The following is a 19,133-nucleotide window of genomic DNA, read 5'->3' on the forward strand; positions in this document are numbered from 1 at the left end:
TCTTTAATCTTTTATCAGACGTTACAAAATTAATTAATACCAAAACCAAAAAAAAAAAAAAGGAAAAAACTACTTTTCTTATTAATACCTTCTTGATAAATCTAATATGAACTAAAAAAAAGAAAAAAACATATATAAGCAGCTAAAAATAATTAAAATTATTTTTATTTAATACGATGTGATGAAAATTTAAATTCATGATCTTTTAATTGGAGATTGGTACTATTAACTAAGGTTGCTAAGATTGACAAAAATAATTATAAATATTAAACAAAAAAGTAAATAAGTAACGTCGTGATTATATTACAAATGAGTACGGAACAGTTAGTTATAGGAGTGAAATATTGAGATCGTAATAGATGTTTTATTCACTAAAGTACGTTCGGATATAGTAACTGTTTCTTTTTTATTTTTCAATAAAAAAAAAACAAGAACACAATAATAAATATAAAAAAACAAAATTTGAGAGATGCTCTTAATTACTCTTTCTTGTAAATAGAAATGCAATAAGAATTGGAGTTACTTTATAATTCTTTAACAGTCCTTCAACATAAAATGTATTCTATTTATTGCCTATTAAATCAATTTAATGCATAACATTGACCATTAAAACTAAGTGATTACAAATAAATTTACATTAGTCCCTGGGATAAAATCAAGTGGTATTTTTTTTTTATAATAACAAAAATCAATTAATTTAAAGCCGTCTAACGGTAGTTTCATCTTTTCTCTTTTTTTTTTGTCTAACTTTTTATAGTTTTTGTTAAGGACCTTTGAGATTGTTTGGTATCGTTCTGTTTCTTCTCTCTTTTTTTTAATAAAAAATATATAATTGTATTTATCTTTTGTCATTGAAAAAATAAGAAAAACTGACTTTGTGGAATGAAAGGAAGAAACAAGAAACTTAGCTGTCAAATTTTAAGTTTTTCAATAAAACTAGAATCATGACTTGGAAACGTAACCAAGTGAGTCTTTAAATTATTGTTTCTTATTTTCAAAATTTTAAAAAGTCTAAATAAATAAAATATATAATTTTACCAATACCTTCCGCACAATAACTTTTAATTTTTATTTTTCAAAATTATTGGTTAAAATATTATTTTGGTCATTGTATATTCAAGTTTGGTTCATTTTGGTAATATTTCAAAGGTTCATTTTGGTCTCTCTACTTTGGACTTTTGTTCATTTTAGTCATTGAAATTTTAAAATATTATTTCTAGTACTTGTACTTTTAGAAAGTTACCATTTTGCTCAACGTTTGCAAAATTTTAACACAAATTCAGTACACAATGAAAACACTTTAATATAAAGGTATGAATACATTCCAGTAAAAAATATTGAGTTCTGTAGTATTATGTTAAAATTAATGATCGAACAATGAGATAAAAAAATAAATAGACCAAAACGATCCTTTTTTAAAAGTACAAGGACCTAAACATACGTCGTTATAAAAGTACATGACTATAATCGACAAAAGTTAAAAAAGTTAAAAGTATAGAGACCAAAATAAACGAAAGTTAAATTTATATGGATTAAAATAATATTTTAAATAAAACTATTTTGCTCGTAAAATTTGACAGGTGCCTTGATCATTTGAGCTATGCTCGGTTTAACGAACTAACCACATTTCTATTCCTTCCTTCAAAGGAAAAAAAATCATTACTGGACACATTTTTATTTTTCTTTCTAAAAAAAATATTTGTAATAAATGTTGCTAAACGTATCTTATAACATGTTTTTTTTTATTCTTTTACTTTTTACACTTTATTTTTGTCAGGAATGTTCTTTAGTTGTAAAAGTAAGCATTTAGAGATGTATATAGAACAATTAATTAAATCTAAGAATTAAAATGAATTGTACTTATATACTAAGGTATGTTACCAACATAACAAGAAAAGAATTAATAAGTAATATAAAGCTAGTTTTAGATGCCAAAATTCGTGTAAGATATGTGCAAAAAGCTCGAATTCCATTCGAGAATATTCCAGATAAAATTAATAGAGATGTTTTCTAATTTTGTGATATCATCTCTTATAATATAATAGATCTTTGTAGTTGTGTTATACGAGACAACGAACAATAATATGTTCATCTGTAATATATTAAAAACTTAACATTTTGGAGATTTTAATTCGTGTACCATATGTGCAAAAAGCTCGTATTCCATTTGAAAGTATTTTAGATAAAATTACTAGAGATGTTTTATAGTTTTGTGATATCATCTCTTAAAATATAATAGATCTTTGTAGTTATGTTATACGAAACAACGAACAATAATATCCTCATTTGTAATATATTAAAAACTTAACATTTTGGAGATTTTTCTAAATTATTGCGTCTTTGTCAAAAATTTAAAAGATACACCGTCACATATCTATACCTATTTTCATTTTCATTTGATCCCATGTTACAATAATTAAAATCCCATGTTACAATTTTGATTAAGAACACATACAAATGTCAACATGAACATAGTTACTCTACAGTTAAGATATCCTACTTATTCTTTAGAGATCGGAGGTTCTAATTTTAATTCACCCAATTTAATCACGAGACTTGAAAACATATGTGTGTATATATATATAATATATGTGCAAAAAAAAAAAAAAAGTAGTTGGCATTGTCTTCCTTTTATTTACCTTTTTTCCTTTTATTTTTGTAACAATTCTATCCTTGCCTTGTCTCTTTAATTTGATCAAGAAGGATTTTTATTTTTATTATTATTGTGAAAATTAGCATGTGTGGGTCGGAGAATATTTAGAGTGTTTGGGATTGATTTTGGTATGGTCAAAATCTCTTTTGTTATTGTCAAAATCTCTTTTGTTATTGTCAAAATCACTTCTCTCTCTATTAATCATGTTTGTTTAATTAGAAAATTGATTTTAGAAAGTTTAAAATCACTTTAAATTATCACTTAGACGGTGATTTTGGAAAATCAATTATACTTAAATCTCTTTTTTCAAAATCACTTATGCCAAAGTGAGCATAAATCAGCGGTAATTGATATATATCTCCTACTAAAAGATTGTCAGTTCGATCCCCACTCAGTATGTTGTACTAAAAAAATCACTTATTATATCCTTTCTCTCAAACACACCCTTCAACTTTAGAAGAAAACTTTAAATTAATTGAATTCTATGAACTATCACTCATAAATAAATAAAATTTTATTCCCAATGATGAAATGGGAGAAGAGAATTCTCAAAAATCCAAATTCCTCGTCTATCTCAATGTTTCTAAGGAGTGTTATTTAAGAAATTTGAAGTGGTTATTCAAATCCTTCTTATTTTTTTGGAAAGAATTAGCAAAATCTTGTGGTCGTTTGGTTAAAGGTTTCAAAAAGGTAGCTTGAGATTAAGATACTTTAATTAAATTATCTAGAAATCAAATATAACTGTGTTTGGTTGTATATATGTTTGAGATAAATTGCATGAGATTGAAATGTCTCAAATAAATTATATATATGTTTATTTTGTATGATTACTTTAGAAATATGCATTTAATTGATCAAATTTTAATTAAAAATAAATTATAATAAATTATTTTATATAAACATTATAAATTTTAAATTCACAATTTAGCATAATGATCAATTAAACAATTAATAGTAAAAATTATTTACCTAAAATTCAATATTGTACATATTTAGCTAAATGATATCTGTGTTCAAAGCTCTAGAACTAAACAATTTAATTGCAATTTGCCCTGTCATTTTAATATTAGTTAATTAATAAGTAAAAAAAAACAGGGACCATTTAGAATTATTTCTCAAACTTTAAAATCAACAGTGTTTATTTTAAAATTCAAGGACCAAGTTAACACCTATTTTAAATCCCAAAGACAAAAAATGTTCATTTTGAAAGACCAATTACACATCTACCTAAAACCTTAGGGACTAAAAGTGTTCGTTTTGAAACTTCAGGATCAAATAGACACTTATCTAAAAATGTATTTTGCCCACAAATAAAAATGAAAATTATTATTCATATTTTCAAATGTTTTAGGGTGGTATTTAGAACATAAAATGTAAGATAGGGGTCAAAATCATATTTTTGAAACTATAAGGGTAAAATTGGTATTAAACAAAGAAAAAAAGAAAACCCTAACGAATACAAGCATCCTTCTTCGCGATTAGGGTTTTATCCTCAGTCTGCCTCTGAAAGCATTTGCTCCACGAATCTGAGCAGAAGGAACTTCTGCCATGGCTGACTACGATCTGACTCCACGAATCGCCCCCAATCTTGATCGTCACCTTGTTTTCCCTCTTCTTGAGTTCCTTCAGGAGAGGCAGCTTTACCCCGATGAGCAGATCCTCAAGGCGAAGATCGAGCTTCTGAACAAGACCAACATGGTTGATTACGCCATGGACATCCACAAGTCGCTGTACCGCACGGACGATGTTCCTCAAGGCATGGGAAATTCTGGGTTTTGGTTTTTTCTTTTGACATTGAATTGACGTGCTGCGTTGAGTCTGAATTTGTGATTGGATTGATGCAGATATGGTGGACAGGAGGGCGGAAGTGGTCGCCAGGCTTAAGGCTTTGGAGGAGTCTGCGGCGCCACTCGTTACTTTTCTGCAGAATCCGGCGGCTGTTCAGGAACTCAGGGCTGATAAGCAGTATAATCTTCAAATGCTTAATGATCGTTATCAGGTTCAGTTTTTTTTATGGTCTTAAAACCCTAATTATATCGATTGGTTGTTAAATTTTCCATCTGGTTCTTGAATTATCTTTTAATTCCAGATTGGTCCGGATCAAATAGAAGCATTATATCAATATGCCAAATTTCAGTTCGAGTGTGGGAACTACTCTGGTGCTGCCGACTATCTTTATCAGTACAGAGCCTTATGTACAAGCAGTGAAAGGAGCCTCAGTGCTCTATGGGGGAAATTGGCTGCTGAGATTTTAATGCAGAATTGGGATATTGCTGTTGAAGAGCTTAATCGTCTAAAGGAAATTATCGACTCTAAGGTGGCGGCCTATTTAGTTCTTTTTATTTTTGTGTACAATAATATGTCACCACCCGCCCCAAAGGGGCAGCCCAGTTTGCAAGGATTTGGGGTCTCAAGTTTGAACCTTTTGGTGAGCTTAATACCAAAAACTCTTGATATCTCCCGGATTCGAGCCTTGGAACGGGCGCGGGTGTACTTGGGTATAGGGGAGCAATGCGTTTGACTCCCTGCTATATAAAAAAAGATAATAATATGTCACCACCCTACTGACTTTTTTTTCTTTTCTGGTGATGTCTACTGAAGAATTTCTCATCACCTATGAACCAAGTGCAAAGCAGAATATGGCTGATGCATTGGAGCCTCTTCATCTTTTTCAATCATGACAATGGAAGAACTCAGATTATTGACCTGTTTAATCAAGATAAGTAAGTCTGCTAGATCTTGCCTGTTTTCACTACTTTTTATTGAAAGACATGGAGATGTTCATGTTGTTTCCCTGGTGTTTAATGAGACAGTAATGGGCTCAGCTGTTTTGATAAGATAGTAACTTTTTAGGCATGTGGTTGATGAGTTAAACTCTGGTCTAACAGAAAAACATATGTCCTCCGTATGGAGACAAGTTAATGGACAAGGATAACTAAAACAAATACATACGTCTAACAGAAAAATATGAAAAGAAATTTGAATGATGATTTAAGAATAGAAGATGTATGGAGACGAGTTAATTCTGCTTTTTCCTGTTGTTTAATGACATGGTAATATTCTATTGTGTAGGTATTTAAATGCCATTCAAACCAATGCTCCCCATCTTTTGCGTTATTTGGCCACTGCATTCATTGTTAACAAAAGGCGGAGGCCACAATTCAAAGATTTTATCAAGGTTATTCAGCAAGACCAGTATTCCTACAAGGATCCCATCACAGAGTTCTTGACTTGTGTGTATGTCAATTATGACTTTGATGGGGCACAACGGAAGATGAGGGAGTGTGAAGAAGTAAGTTACCTGCTTCTCTTTGCTTCTCTTTTCTGTATGAGGAATTAGAGATGTTATATTCTCATTTTCAATGGTGCTTTTTTGTTCTTCAGTAGAGAAGCAGGTGGTGTTCTATGTCTGTTTGGGTGGTTTGGTTATAAGTTTTATTTTGGCTGGTAGTGTATAATAATGTTGTAAATTCTAAAATTCAGTTTTGTTTTCAAGTCATAATTAACAACCTGTCCTCAATGTAGGTTATATTGAATGATCCTTTCCTCGGAAAAAGGCTTGAAGAAGGCAACCTTTCTACTGTTCCTTTGAGAGACGAGTTTTTGGAAAATGCTCGCCTTTTTATCTTTGAGACTTACTGCAGAATACATCAGCGCATTGATATGAGGTACATACATATCATTTTCTCTTTAATTTTATTATGTTCTATACTGTATTGTGTGCATGATGCCACTGTTTGATTATGTAAGGCAGAGAAGAGTATACAAAACCACAAGTTTCCTCTATGCTTGTAGGAGTATAGGTCTTCAACCCAGTTAAGTTACAGATTTGATTCTAAATCTGTAGATCTTCTCTCTGTGGTGCCAAATAATATGATTTTTTTTATAAGAAACAATGGAAATGTATTCAAAAACCAAAAACACCCCAGAGGGAGAACCTAAAGGCGGAGGGTTGAGAAAACCCTCCCCTAAGAACTATACATCAATCACTGCTTTCCAATCGTGTATAAGCAAAGAAAGACTGCAGCCACAAAAAACCTTCATATGATTATATAATATGTAAAAGCTTTGTTCTTCGAATTTGGATTAGTAAACAAAGCTTCCAGCAGTCTAATCCAATCAAAAGAACATTTCTTTTTCCACTTGGCATAATTGGACAATCCTAGGCCTTGCTTTCCAATTTAGTCATCATGGGCTTGTACATCCTCTGTTATGGCAAGTTATTTTGTTTCTTTTCATCACTAAATATCACGTGCTGGTACTTGTGGCAGTGTCCTTGCTGAGAAGTTAAACTTAAATTATGAGGAAGCTGAGAGGTGGATTGTTAATCTTGTACGGACCTCAAAGCTTGATGCCAAGATTGATTCAAAAACGGGAGCGGTTATAATGGAACCGAACCAGCCTAATGTGTAAGTTTGTTTCCTCCATGTAGATTTTCATATCAATAAAATTGATTCTAAGCGTTCCCCACAGTGCTGTATTTGTGAAATGTTTATGGCTCTTGATTTCTGCCATAGGAAGGAGTTTCTGGGTTAAATTATTAGTTTAATCCCAAAACTTTCAAGGTTGGGTCTAACCGATAGATCTTTGAACTTAAGAAGGTTTTTAATAGGTTCTAAACTTTCAATTTTTTGTCTAATAGGTACTTGGAACTTTTAGTCATTAACTCTCAATTTTGTTTCTCATCAGTCTCTGATCTGTTAGAAGTATTTTAAAATTCATGAAGATATTTAGCCACGAAATTGAAAGTAAGAGTAGTAGATACAAAAATTGAATTGTGTCTAATAGATCCAAAAGATTTTAAAAAGTTTGAATAAGTCAGGGATGAAGAGATGACCTAGTTGGCAAAGGCTCGAGGTCTTTTAGTCATTGACTTATAAGTCTGAAGTTCGAACCTTCCAGTGAGTTTAATATCAAAAATCCTTGGTGTCATCCGAGTTCGGACCTTTAGGCAGGCGCGGGTGCCGAGTATAGGAGGGCAAAGCTTCGATTCCCACTTGTCTAAAAAGAAAAAAAGTTTGAATAAGTCATAGACCTATTAGAATGAGAAATAGAAGTTTGAAACTTAATAAACACTTCTAAAGTTTAGGGCTGTTTTAGACACAGCTTGGGAAGTTCAGAGACTAAATTTATGATTTAACCAAGTTATTTTTAGCATCTTTCGAGCTGGAACAGTGTTTGTAAGTAAAATTTTGATGTAGAATGCATTCTCCAATTCCATTGGCTCAGTTTGTAAAATTTCTGGTTGCTGAGGTGATTGATAAATCAATTTGACATGCTTCCTTGCAGGTACGAACATCTGATAGACCACACCAAGTCACTATCTGGGCGTACTTACAAGTTAGTTACTCAACTTCTAGAGCATGCACAGGCTCAAACAGCTAGATAAATTTTTGGTGGTGGACCATTTTATTTTATTTTTCAATCTATTATATTTTCTGAATCTGTTATTTTGACAAGAAGCAGTAGAGATCAGAGCAAGATTTCCAGATTTGATTCCTTGTTTTTAAGGAAATGAAATATGTAACGCTCGGTAATTTTGTGTTTAAATGTAGAATTATGAATTGATTATCTTGTTCATTGGAAAATTTTCAAATTAGTTGTAAGGATTCTTATTTAGAAGAATTAAACCGTCTCAAAAGGTATTTTCATCCATGTTTATGAATTTAGAAAAGAAGATGAAAACCATAGAGAGAAGAAAAGGTGTAAATATTAAAGTGTCTTTCAGAAAATTGTTATTTTGCATTGTCAATTTGATCCATCTTTAAATATTGTAAAATGCCAAACTCTGAGGATTGTAACAATTAAACCTAATTTTTTGAAGATTTATATATTTCAAAACAAGAAGTTTGGTGTTGAGTTTGATTATAATGGTTGTAGTTTTGAGAGTGTGATCTTAACAATTAGATTAGAGTTTTGGTTATAGTGCTATTAAAGCATGCCCTTTGAATTTTGAATTTTGGTTTGAAAGAAACCAACGGATGTTAAAAAATACTTATTTTGAATGTATGTTTTTTAATGTTTTTGTATCTTTTCATATATAAGTTCGTATCTTATTAAAAAAAACAGAAATATACATCATTGAAGCAATTAGACAAACTTCGACTAGAAAACTAAAATAAAAATTTTAAAAATGTATGGACCAACATAGAATAATCCTAAAATTATGAAAAATCAAAATTTTGAAATGTGATTTTGGTCAGCTAAATACATAAAACCATTTTTAAAGGATTAATGTTTACCACCATGGTTGTTGCTCTTTTATTCTTCTCAAAATCTTCACTCAAATACTTGTACTAAAAACACGTCTTGAACACCCAACAAACAACTCCAAAGTTCAAACCCAACAATTTGATCACAATTTTATTCTCAAGTAACATTTTTGAAACTTAAATTTTGATCACTAAAACAAAAAATTTCAGTTCTTGTTTTCAGAATTCGGACTGACTTCAAAATGATAGTTAAAAGAGAAACGTGAAATGAAAAAAAATTGTTGGTAAATAAACTTAAATATAAAAACAAAATTGTTACCATAGTTCAAAAGGAAAATTCTATAAGCATAGAGACTATTGTAAGCAATACATTAGTCTCAGTCTACTGAACTCTCCTCCTGTGTTGAAATGCAGAAAAAAGATTTCAACTGTCTTCTTATGTAGTTAGCTTTTGCTGAAACGCGGTGACGAGCAATGTCGAGCCACTGCCTCTCTAAGCTTCCCAGCTTAAGCACGGGCAACACGTAAAGTCGAGCCACAGCCTCTCTAAGGCTTTCCAGCTTGGCTTATCAACATTGGCCTTCATAGCAAAAACTCAAAACACTTGATTCTCTTCCTTTATTCTTCCTTTTCCAAGGTTATGAAGTTTGTACAAACGTGAACTTGTTGGAATTGTGGCAATGGAAGCTGTAGCTTTGGTCAGTTTCTCCAATAAAAAGTTACTCTCTGGATATTCTTCTGAGAAAATTCTATAAGAACCCTTCAGCATCCCACTGAATCCAATGTGTTAGAAAAAAAAAATGGCTACTATTTGACTTCTTCCCTTCTCTATCTGAATCCTCTTTCTTTGATTTTCTTTTTCTTTCCCCAGAAAATTTCGGATTCGGAACCGAAAAAGTAAAAGGAATGGCAGGAATAAGTAGAAGTGGCTAACATGATGGCTATGAGCTATCTTTCTTATGCACAACTGATCCTTAGGAGGAAGGTTGTTCTCTCTCTCTCTTATTTTTCTATTGAATGTTGGCTGAGTGAGATACTACTAAGATGGGTGAAAAGAGAATTGCAGATTATCTTAAAAAGCTGTATACCGATGCCGGTCGCTTCCATTTACCATCGAGATTGCGAGCTTCCCCACGACTTCCAATTGTCCCGGTGGTTCTGTCCATTGGCACTTCTCTCAAATGGAGAGCCATGGGAATTGGAGGATCTTCTACAGTTGTTGCCTCTGTTGCTTTGCTTTGCAGCTTTTCTCACCTCCTCCTCAAGATCATAATCCGATCTCTGTTGAGAAGAAAATAGTAGAGATTAAAAGGCAAATAATAAACACGCAACAATAATGTATAACTCAGTGAACTGCGTTTACGTGATTGTTAATTTAACATTTGCTTGGGAATGAAATTCACAAGGAAATTATACACCTATGATTAAAATTCAGGCGTTAAAAAATTTGAAAGTATCAACATTCAGCACCTCTATGATTAAAACACATAATAAGATCAATAAATGCAATGTAGATAAGATCCCCTCCCTGACTCGGCACCTCTGGAACTAAAAGGATATTGAGATTGTGAATTTTGGTCGCTCGGTCCTTCCTTGTGCTAATGTGCTGCCAAGTGCTACGTAAGCCCCCAAAATCTCACTCTCTCTCCCTCTTAAACTCCCCCTTTGTTTTACCCAAGACAAGGGTGGAGTTAGGGGTGTAACTAGATCGGGTCGATTTTTAGGCAACTGAAGAAAAACCGATTCAATTCGGTTAAGCAGAGAAGAAAACCTTCACACCTCTCTCTCTAGTATTTGGTTTTGAAGACATCAATGACCAGATGCAAACAGTCCAGTGGCTCACACAGTAGTATGCACATATACTGAGTGGAGCAAGACGGGCTGGAGTTCAATTTACTGATTGTTCTTCCTTGACTAACTAGTAAAGAATCATAACAAACGAAGATGCTCAAGTTTTAGGTCTGAAGTTACAAACCTTACTGGGATCTGATAGCACAGCATAAGCCTCTCCAATGAGCTTAAAAAGCCTGTCCGAATCCCTATAAACGTCCTGGGAGATTTCTTTCCAGAGTCGTCCATCATGACTGCTGTCATTTCTTGCTAAGAACAGACCAGCCTGAAATCCAACAATTAATGGGGGCCGCCAAGGCCGTATAAAGAACAAGTAAGAATCGATATCCATTATCAAAATAAATAAAAATAACAGGCAAAAAAACACTTGCAAACCTTATCAGGATGATGCCTGAGGGCTGCTTTACGATATGCCTTTTTAATATCAGATGCAGTGTCAGTTACTTTAACTCCCCTGACATAAAAATTTTGAAATAGTACCATTAGTGATCAAAAGAGAGTGGAAATTAAATAGAGAGAACACTTATGATATAGAAGAAATAAAACATAAAATCAATCAAATTGATATTGAAACATTATCCCCTTAGATGAATTGAATCAAATGCTAACCTTCATATAAGGGAATAGCGTCTAGAAATGCTAAAGGAAGTTTATAAATACTATGGACAAGAAAATACAAGTATCAGCCAAAGCAAAAACTTACAAGATAGGGTAAAAATCCAAGGAAATTTCTCTTTTAGCAGCTTCTTCCATCAAAGGCAAATTCCTACGAGCTTTCTTCAATTCTACACTGCCAGCAGATCTACTAGGCGTACTAGACCGCTCAACCTTGTCATTTGATTGATTTTGAACAATGAAAATAAATTTCTGGAGATCACTAGCTGCTTGAACATAATCTCTGATCGTCTCATGTAAATTTGCTCTTCTAGAAAATGCCTGCACAAGAAAGCATTAGTCTTTTGGGAGGGGGGGGGGGGGGGGGGGGTGTTTGTGGTGGAGAACAAATGCAATATAATAAATCAAAAGAGGGTTATCTTAACATTTTACTATCAAATCATGTTGAAAGTTCATATCTGCATGTCCACACAAGAAACAAGAAACAATTTAAATTCAACAATCAACCTCCTCCTCAATACAATGCATATTCCACCAGCATGCAAGTTCATAAAAGCCATACCTTTGAATAATTTCCATCAAGTGCAATGGCCAGATTACAGTCTGCTATAGCATCAGCAATCTGACCCAAAGCTTGGTATGCTGCAGCACGGTTACATAAACAAATTGCAGTGAAAGATCTAGACTGAACATTAATAGATAATGCAACTGTATAATGCTCCACTGCTTCAGTATATTTCCCTGATCGAAATGCTTCATTCCCTGCACTCTGTTATTTAAAACCACGTGTGCATCAAGTGGAGGATTTCAACAAATAAGCCCATGCAAACACAACACAGACAACAAATCACGAAGATACAGCAACATCAAAGAATTATGCGCTCTGGTTAAATTTTGAAGTGTCTGATTATTCAATATCAAATGCTTTCAGTGTCTAGTGAATCCCCCTATCACTCCCCCCAACAGTTCAGCCTCTTGAAAGGGTGGAAAAATGGAAGTATTGAACCTCATTGGTCATCAACACCTCCATGGACTCATCTTCAGAATTAAATTTTACTCCTACAAGATACATAGCCAGTTTGGATCATGTAAAGGGCATGCTTAGCTTAGCCAAGTCTAGAGCTCTATAAGCCCAAGTTCCTAGTGAGGGTATTGTATCACATTTCTGTAGCTCCATTCGGAAATCCCAAGGAAAAATATCTCAAGATTGGTTTAGTAAATACAGTTCAATTCACGCCGTGAATTTAATAGTGCTCAATATACGTCAAAATATGCATGGCACTGCCAAAAGTGAAACTAAAAAAGAAATAGAATAGAATCCACGGTGTCAAATGAGAAAATAATTGTAAACACTTCATGGCATACCTTACAACGCAGGAGCTCACGCATTGTGTTCGCTAATGTGTATGATGATTCCAAACTTTTAATTCTAGACCTGCATGATAAATATTAGCACCAAGATCAAACAAATAAAAGGAAGGTCCTAATTGATTTTAGAAGTACCCAGGAAGGTTATATCCCGTTCTCACTTTTGTTCATTAAACTTCTCTTGCTCAAGTTTCCCAACTGTATCAAGAGCAGCCTCAAATTTTCCAAGATAGAAAAGGGCTTTGGTTATCAAGCACCATCTCCACAATCTAACGAAAGAATGACTTTGAAATCCAGAAGCATCTGTTTTGACAATATCACTTTCTGCAATACAATTTTTCTCCGCAAAACAAAGACTCTGCTCACACAACTTAATTGCATCTTCATACCTTTGCAGCTGCAAGAGAAGATCCCATGAAAAATATAAACAATCACGAGATAAAAGGACCACTGTTGTGAAGTAAAGGCAGAAGTTGGAACCATCCATTACATAAATAGTGATAAATTTTCAAAAGGGAAAAGATCATACTGAATTGTACATAAAAACTAAGTTGAAATGATACGGACCATAAAGAGAGCTTCAGCTTTCATTTCAAGTAATTTTTCTGAATACAGACTGATGGATACAGCCTCAGCAATCAAGTCTAGGGCACTGAGAGCTGCATTGTCAGTTTTCTGTTCTATAAGTTCAGAAGAAAGCCTTGCACATTCTGCTACTTTCTGCAGGGAAAAGTACATAAACAATCATCAGAATACAGTTGAGAACTCTCTTCATATGAACACGAGCAGATCGAGAAAGAAAAGATTACAAGGATGAGAAGAGAAACTCTATATCCACTATCCATACTGATGTAGGAAGATACTAGCCTAGCCAATTTTGTCCTAAAATCGTGTAATGTGTTTGTCAAGTTGGACTAGGGTCATTTTTGTATTTTGTTAACTGTCACTTTATACGTCCAAAAAAAAAAGAAGTATGCATACGGACCCACCCCAGTAACCACTAAGATACAAAATGTACGATGCCAATAACACAAATCAGAAATCTGCAAAAATAGAAAGGTTGCCTATAAAAATATGTTGAAACAAAGATAAAATGATCAGATTCAGTGCCCTAGTAGTGGGATCTTCCCAAAGAATATAGACAGCACCTTAAAATTTTAAATCTAGACATAACAATTATATCAATCTGGCAGCAATATTGTAGAAGTGATGTCTACATTTTTGCTGTTTACTCATGATTCCAGAACTAATATTAGTAAGTAATCAAGAAAATATGAAATATTCAAACTAAAGGAAACATATCCCCAACTTCTCTCTCATCAATATTTTCCCGCCTTTCTTTGATTGACGTGAGCCATAGAAATGTAATCATCCATATGGAACCTTCAATCACTAGTAAATTTGGTGCACACTAAATGTAATGAGAAAACAAGAAGATATCTACTAATCCCAGTGCCCCTAAAGTGAAATAGAAAGAACGTAGTACGCACCTGAGCCTTTTGGAGGCCATCAGCAGCTTCAATTATCATCCGCCGATCTAAACATATCCCATCTCTAGATTCTAAGCACTTTTTGAAATACTGTAATGCATTTTCAATTTCCCCTAGAAGAAGATGACAACTGGGAAGGGAGGAAAAATCTTTAGAACATAAAAAATTATACAAATGAGTATTAATTAAAAAGTAAATGCAGATTATATTGACAAATAAACAAAGAATGGTATCAGTAGTCATTGATAAGATTACTTAGTCATAGTTAACTATTAAGTGTATTTCACATGATTTAATGGGGAAGAATTTTATCTTTGCAAATGTCCCAAAGAAATATATCTAAATAAAAACAGTAAGTATATTAGAGCAACTTCAAAGTAAAGTTTGTAGAGATGATTATTTTCCATTGGCATTAATTCCAAAAGACAAAGACCAGTCTGTAACCTCAAGATGGTTAAAGACCACGAGAAGACATGCTAGTACAAGCGGATCCACACTTATTAACTGAAGAATGCAATGGAACTGTGTACTTTGGAAAAGTTGACATTGCTTGTATACTTCAGAAGAAAAAAAAACATACAAGACAAAATATACAATCATAGGTAGCTCATTCTGCATAAATCGTTAGAATAAATCCATAAATACAACCTCAAAGTTCACAATGAAACCCTTACTTTGCAGCCCTCACTAGAACTTTGATAAAGTTCGGATCTAGTTTGCTAGCCACCTCACAATCTCCCAAAGCTTCCCTAATCTTTCCAAGTGACATTCGTGTGGCTGCACGATTACTGTAACAAAGCATGAGAGAGTTAAGGCAAGACGCCGATCCTTCATTTGGTGGAACAGAATCTATCCCCTGCGTGTAGAGATCCTCAGCTTTTGAAAGATTCCCATTTTTGTAAGCTTGGTTTCCTCTAATACATTGTGAAAGAACAAAATTTGTTTGGCATCAGATATAAATATAAAATGGAATTAAAGGTGATTGAAATCAGAGAGAAAAACTATGCTAAAACTGGTCTCTCCGGAAAGTACCTGAGTCGCCACTTCTCACATGTCTCTTGAATCGCAGTCGAGAAAGAAGGCCCTGGCTTGAACTTTTCTTCTGCTTCCAAATTACTTGCAGCCTCTGAATGCAAAGACGAACCAGCAAAGGATGAAAACTCAAAAGATGATCCAAACTTCATATCTGGACTCGGGGAGATGACAAAAACACTGTGATCAGATTTCTTCCTATTTTTCTTTCTGTGCCGACTCTTCGTTGCTGATAAATTAGTTTGGATGGCAGAAGATGCAGCAAATGTAAAACTTTTGTCCCATGTATCTTCTAAACCTGACGGCTTTCCGCAATTGCTTTCTAGTGTGTCTGAGGTCAAGTTTAAAGTAACTATCGGTTCTATAGAAGCCCCCTTGGCAAAACCACTCATGCAGGATTGCTCGGTTATGGGATTAGAGCGAACTGTCTCATTCCTAGAATCAAAACCTTCAAAACTGTGAACATAAATTCCATCTCCACGGTGCCCAATACTTTCCTCATTTGGCTCACTACATTTCCAGGTACCATTATATTCATCTGTTACTTTTCTTCCAGTTAAAAGAACTTCATCATTTTCATTGGTACAAGCTGTAGAATTTGGCGTCCAAGGTGCTGAATTATTGACCAGGTGGGAGGATTCACCTGGCATATCTCTTGAATATTTATCTACAGATATAGTTTCCTGATAGGGGGAGAAATCCATAGGTGTGCAAGATCCAGGAGAGTCTAAATTAATTTGAGAACTTTCATCGTCCTTTGATACTTTATCTTGCCTGTTAGTTTGCCTCAGATTTCCCCTTGTTTTCTTTTTCTTAGTTTTGTTCAGTTTATTCTTAATACTAGATGCTGAATTTCGATTGAGATCTGAAAACAAATTTTCTTTGAAAGATGAAGGATCCCACTGTGGAATTCTAAATTCTGTTGAAGAACTTAAATTATTTGAGGTGTCTAAAGGACCATCTTTATCATTCTTCCCACCTTTGGCCATAGGAACTCCATATGGGTTGTCATTGGATTGACATTGAAAACTAGCTGATGAGAATGATGATGTTGTTGTGGCCTTCTTTGGTTGCATAGTATCATTTACACAGGGTTGAGGAAACTGGCACCCATCACAGCTCACAGAGCATCCTGACAGAAAACTAAATGGCTCAGAGCTAGAGCACCCCCCCATAAAATGAGAAGAAAATTCAAAACCACTTTGAAATTCAGGTTTGTTCTTACCACTACTTTCAGGATCATCCTCAAAGGTACTATTAATAAAACCTGCCAGACCTTCTGAACAGTGGAAGTTAGTTTTTCCAAGACATCCATTAGAAAAGTCAGATGGCTTTTCAAAACCCTTAAAGCTAGAAAAGGTCTCAGTAAATGTAGTATTTGAACACTCAGGTTTTTCATATCCATTCATATTCCCAGAATCATTGATGTTCAGATTCTTCATCTCATCAGGGAGTGTGAATATTGTCTTAGGCCTTGAAACACTCTCGCTAATATTGTTGCTTTCTGTAGAACCTCGATTCATGTTAGTATCAGATTCCAAATTACCAGCAGTCACGTTGCTGCTGGCACTATCTCTTACATCTATACTGTTCAAATTCCTCTCATTCAGACCCCTCCCTTCCATCACTTCATTTAAGCTGGAACTTCCAAATACAAATGCATCTCTACCAAGATGCTCCTTGAGTGTCCTACCCTCTTCACAGCTAAAGTTAACATTACTAGCTTCCGCTTTCTGAAACTCTGCTATGCTTTCTGCTTTCATCTTGACTCCAAAATCAAAAACAGGTCTTCCTACATTAGTTGATTCATTAAACCAACTGTTACCAAAAACAAACTTTGAATCAAAAGATTTCTTTAAATAATCATCGTTTCCAGTTTTAAGATTGCTGCAACAATCAGTACCTGCCTTCCCCACAGATTTACCAAGTTCTCCCTCTTTTGCGTTAACTGTGGATGACAGATCAATCGTGTTAGCAACCGGTACAGACTCTTCATTGCTGTTATTCGTGGCATCAGTTGTTACAGAATCCATTTTCAATCTACCACCGCCGGAGTGGAGCTTCTCAACATTTATCAAGTTTTCCCTCTTCCACGATGCTTTCGTTTTCACCCCATCATCCGCTACAAGGTTCTCACAATTTGCATAAGACTGTTCGCATTCGTTACCTGAACTCGATGCCCGATGGCTCAGTTTAGAACCAAACACGAACACTTCATTCTCAAGCTTCCCAGAATCCGATTCCTTACGCACATTGTTGGTGGACACTCTCTCCCCAGAATTCGAATCGCCATTCCGATTCGCTCCGAAAACAAAACTGCCGTCAGACTTCGAAGCATCGCCTGAAAACACAAACCCATCATTCGAACAACCGCTGTTTCCCAAACTCGAACTAACCTCGCAAGGACCAACTTTCGACCTCGCATGCTGCGCCGCCACCCGTTTCCTGACCTTCGCAAGCCTAGGCCGCGATCGAGCCACTGGATGAGAATTCGAAGCGGACTTCAAACCAGGTCCACTCGGATCACTACAACTGAAGGAGCTCACTCCCTGCTGGCCACCCTGTATATCGCCGGGACAAAATGCCGGGAAACTAAACGATGAATCGAATCGCTGGGGTTTAAGCTCAGGGTTTTGGGGCGCGGCTGATGGGCATTCAGATGGTGGAGATATCACCGACGATCGTAGTTCCACCGCCGCAGGCGACATTAACGGAAAGAAATGTGACCCTTGATGAAAAGAAAGCGAAGATTTAAGATCAAAATTAGGGTTTAAACCTGGTGGGGGTTTGTATATCAATCTGAATAGAATTGGGATCGCGTGGTTTAGGGTTTATGATTCACCCGGAAGAAAATTGATGAACAGAGGGAGAGGGACCTTGAAAAATCTGATGAAAGCTTACAGAAAACTCGCGGATTTCTTCAATTCAGTAAGAGAAGTGAAATTTGGACACGTGAAATCGAGAAACAAAAATGAAAAAAGTTCAAAGTTTTGGACTTTGGAGAAGGTATCGACTAAACGGCTACTTCCCTTTTATTATTATTATTTTTTCAAAGATATTTTTTTATAAAAAAGAATAATCTAATCGAGCATAGTTAAACAGCATATCTCCAATCAAGATTGTGAGTTCGATCTTCATCCTCACATATTGTACTAAAAAAATATAAAAGAAAGAAAAATTAGTCGTTTTTACATTTATCGAATTAAATAGATTCAGTTAATATTATTCGTCAAAGTTATTTGTAAAATCTATTTTTAGAATAAAATTATCAAAACACCGTTATATCTTTTTAGTGTTTTTCAATCTTGAATTTGAAACTTTAAAATATATAATTAAAAAATAGTTAGAAATCCATTTCACTTGTTCAGAATTAAAACAACTAAAATATAATATATTATAAATTATATAATAAAAATAATTATTATACAAAATTTATAATATATAGGTTAATAAATATTTTTAGATTGAAATAAAGATATTATTAAATATATATCGAACAATTTTGTAAGATGAGATTTAATTTCTAAATACGTTATTAATTGTATATTCGAAAATATTGAAAACATAAAATACAATTTTGTTTTTATATTTTTGTTTTCCACTTTTCTTCATCGATTAAAATTTAAACGACTAATAACAATCTTTAATATTTTTTCAATTATTTTAGGTCAATCGAAGTTATATTTTAAAGTTTACTATTAAGATATGTGTCTCACTTCTTTGGAAGTTTTGGATTAAGAGTGCTGTGTTGGAAGGTAAATTTAGCCTACCACGTGGACCAAATAAAAAAGGACAAATCGTACTTTGTTCATTCTTTCCTCAACATCATACTTACCAACACCAAGATTAATGACTCGACACTTGACAAATGGACTAGTTGGTGAAACAAACAAATCTATATAGTTCATGCTA

At 34.0% G+C, this 19,133-nt stretch overlaps 2 protein-coding genes across 4 annotated transcripts; one reads left to right on the top strand and one right to left on the bottom strand.

The window, feature by feature from the left end:
- Positions 1–4,115: 4,115 nt before the first annotated feature.
- Positions 4,116–8,233, top strand: EIF3E (eukaryotic translation initiation factor 3E). The gene is made up of 8 exons (XM_022298214.2): positions 4,116–4,409; positions 4,498–4,652; positions 4,743–4,970; positions 5,255–5,376; positions 5,726–5,945; positions 6,179–6,321; positions 6,925–7,062; positions 7,943–8,233. The coding sequence occupies exons 1-8, from the start codon at positions 4,202–4,204 to the stop codon at positions 8,040–8,042; spliced, it is 1,314 nt and encodes a 437-aa protein (XP_022153906.1). The 5' UTR covers positions 4,116–4,201; the 3' UTR covers positions 8,043–8,233.
- A 900-nt stretch (positions 8,234–9,133) lies between these two features.
- On the bottom strand, positions 9,134–18,224 carry TPR15 (Heat shock protein DnaJ with tetratricopeptide repeat-containing protein). Of its 3 annotated transcripts, none has more exons than XM_088119427.1 (12): positions 17,125–18,224; positions 15,222–17,013; positions 14,864–15,103; positions 14,190–14,319; positions 13,267–13,419; positions 12,861–13,096; positions 12,697–12,766; positions 11,894–12,100; positions 11,420–11,652; positions 11,092–11,170; positions 10,841–10,981; positions 9,134–10,146 (listed from the first exon to the last, which is right to left on the bottom strand). In XM_088119427.1, exons 1-12 carry the CDS (start codon positions 17,927–17,929, stop codon positions 9,973–9,975), a joined length of 4,260 nt encoding a protein of 1,419 aa, XP_087975553.1. In that variant the 5' UTR covers positions 17,930–18,224; the 3' UTR covers positions 9,134–9,972. The 3 variants fall into 3 exon arrangements, with proteins under 3 accessions (XP_087975553.1, XP_087975552.1, XP_087975551.1); XM_088119426.1 differs by having other exon boundaries at positions 15,222–16,353; positions 16,447–18,224; XM_088119425.1 differs by having other exon boundaries at positions 15,222–18,224.
- Between the last annotated feature and the right edge of the window lie 909 nt (positions 18,225–19,133).

Source organism: Momordica charantia (genome assembly GCF_013281855.1).
Source record: "Momordica charantia cultivar OHB3-1 chromosome 1 unlocalized genomic scaffold, Mcharantia_2.0 BLBB01000001.1, whole genome shotgun sequence".
Lineage (NCBI taxonomy): Eukaryota > Viridiplantae > Streptophyta > Magnoliopsida > Cucurbitales > Cucurbitaceae > Momordica > Momordica charantia.

Bases quoted from the DNA above. Each gene is read 5' to 3' on its own strand.
- EIF3E (XM_022298214.2), top strand. From the start codon at position 4,202: ATGGCTGACTACGATCTGACTCCACGAATCGCCCCCAATCTTGATCGT. The intron at 4,971-5,254 runs GTGGCGGCCTAT...TGTCTACTGAAG, and splicing joins AGGAAATTATCGACTCTAAG to AATTTCTCATCACCTATGAA. The intron at 6,322-6,924 runs GTACATACATAT...TACTTGTGGCAG, and splicing joins CATCAGCGCATTGATATGAG to TGTCCTTGCTGAGAAGTTAA.
- TPR15 (XM_088119425.1), bottom strand. From the start codon at position 17,929: ATGTCGCCTGCGGCGGTGGAACTACGATCGTCGGTGATATCTCCACCA. The intron at 14,320-14,863 runs GTAAGGGTTTCA...CTCCCTTCCCAG, and splicing joins GTTCTAGTGAGGGCTGCAAA to TTGTCATCTTCTTCTAGGGG. The intron at 12,101-12,696 runs GTATGCCATGAA...TTTAAATAACAG, and splicing joins GTGAGCTCCTGCGTTGTAAG to AGTGCAGGGAATGAAGCATT.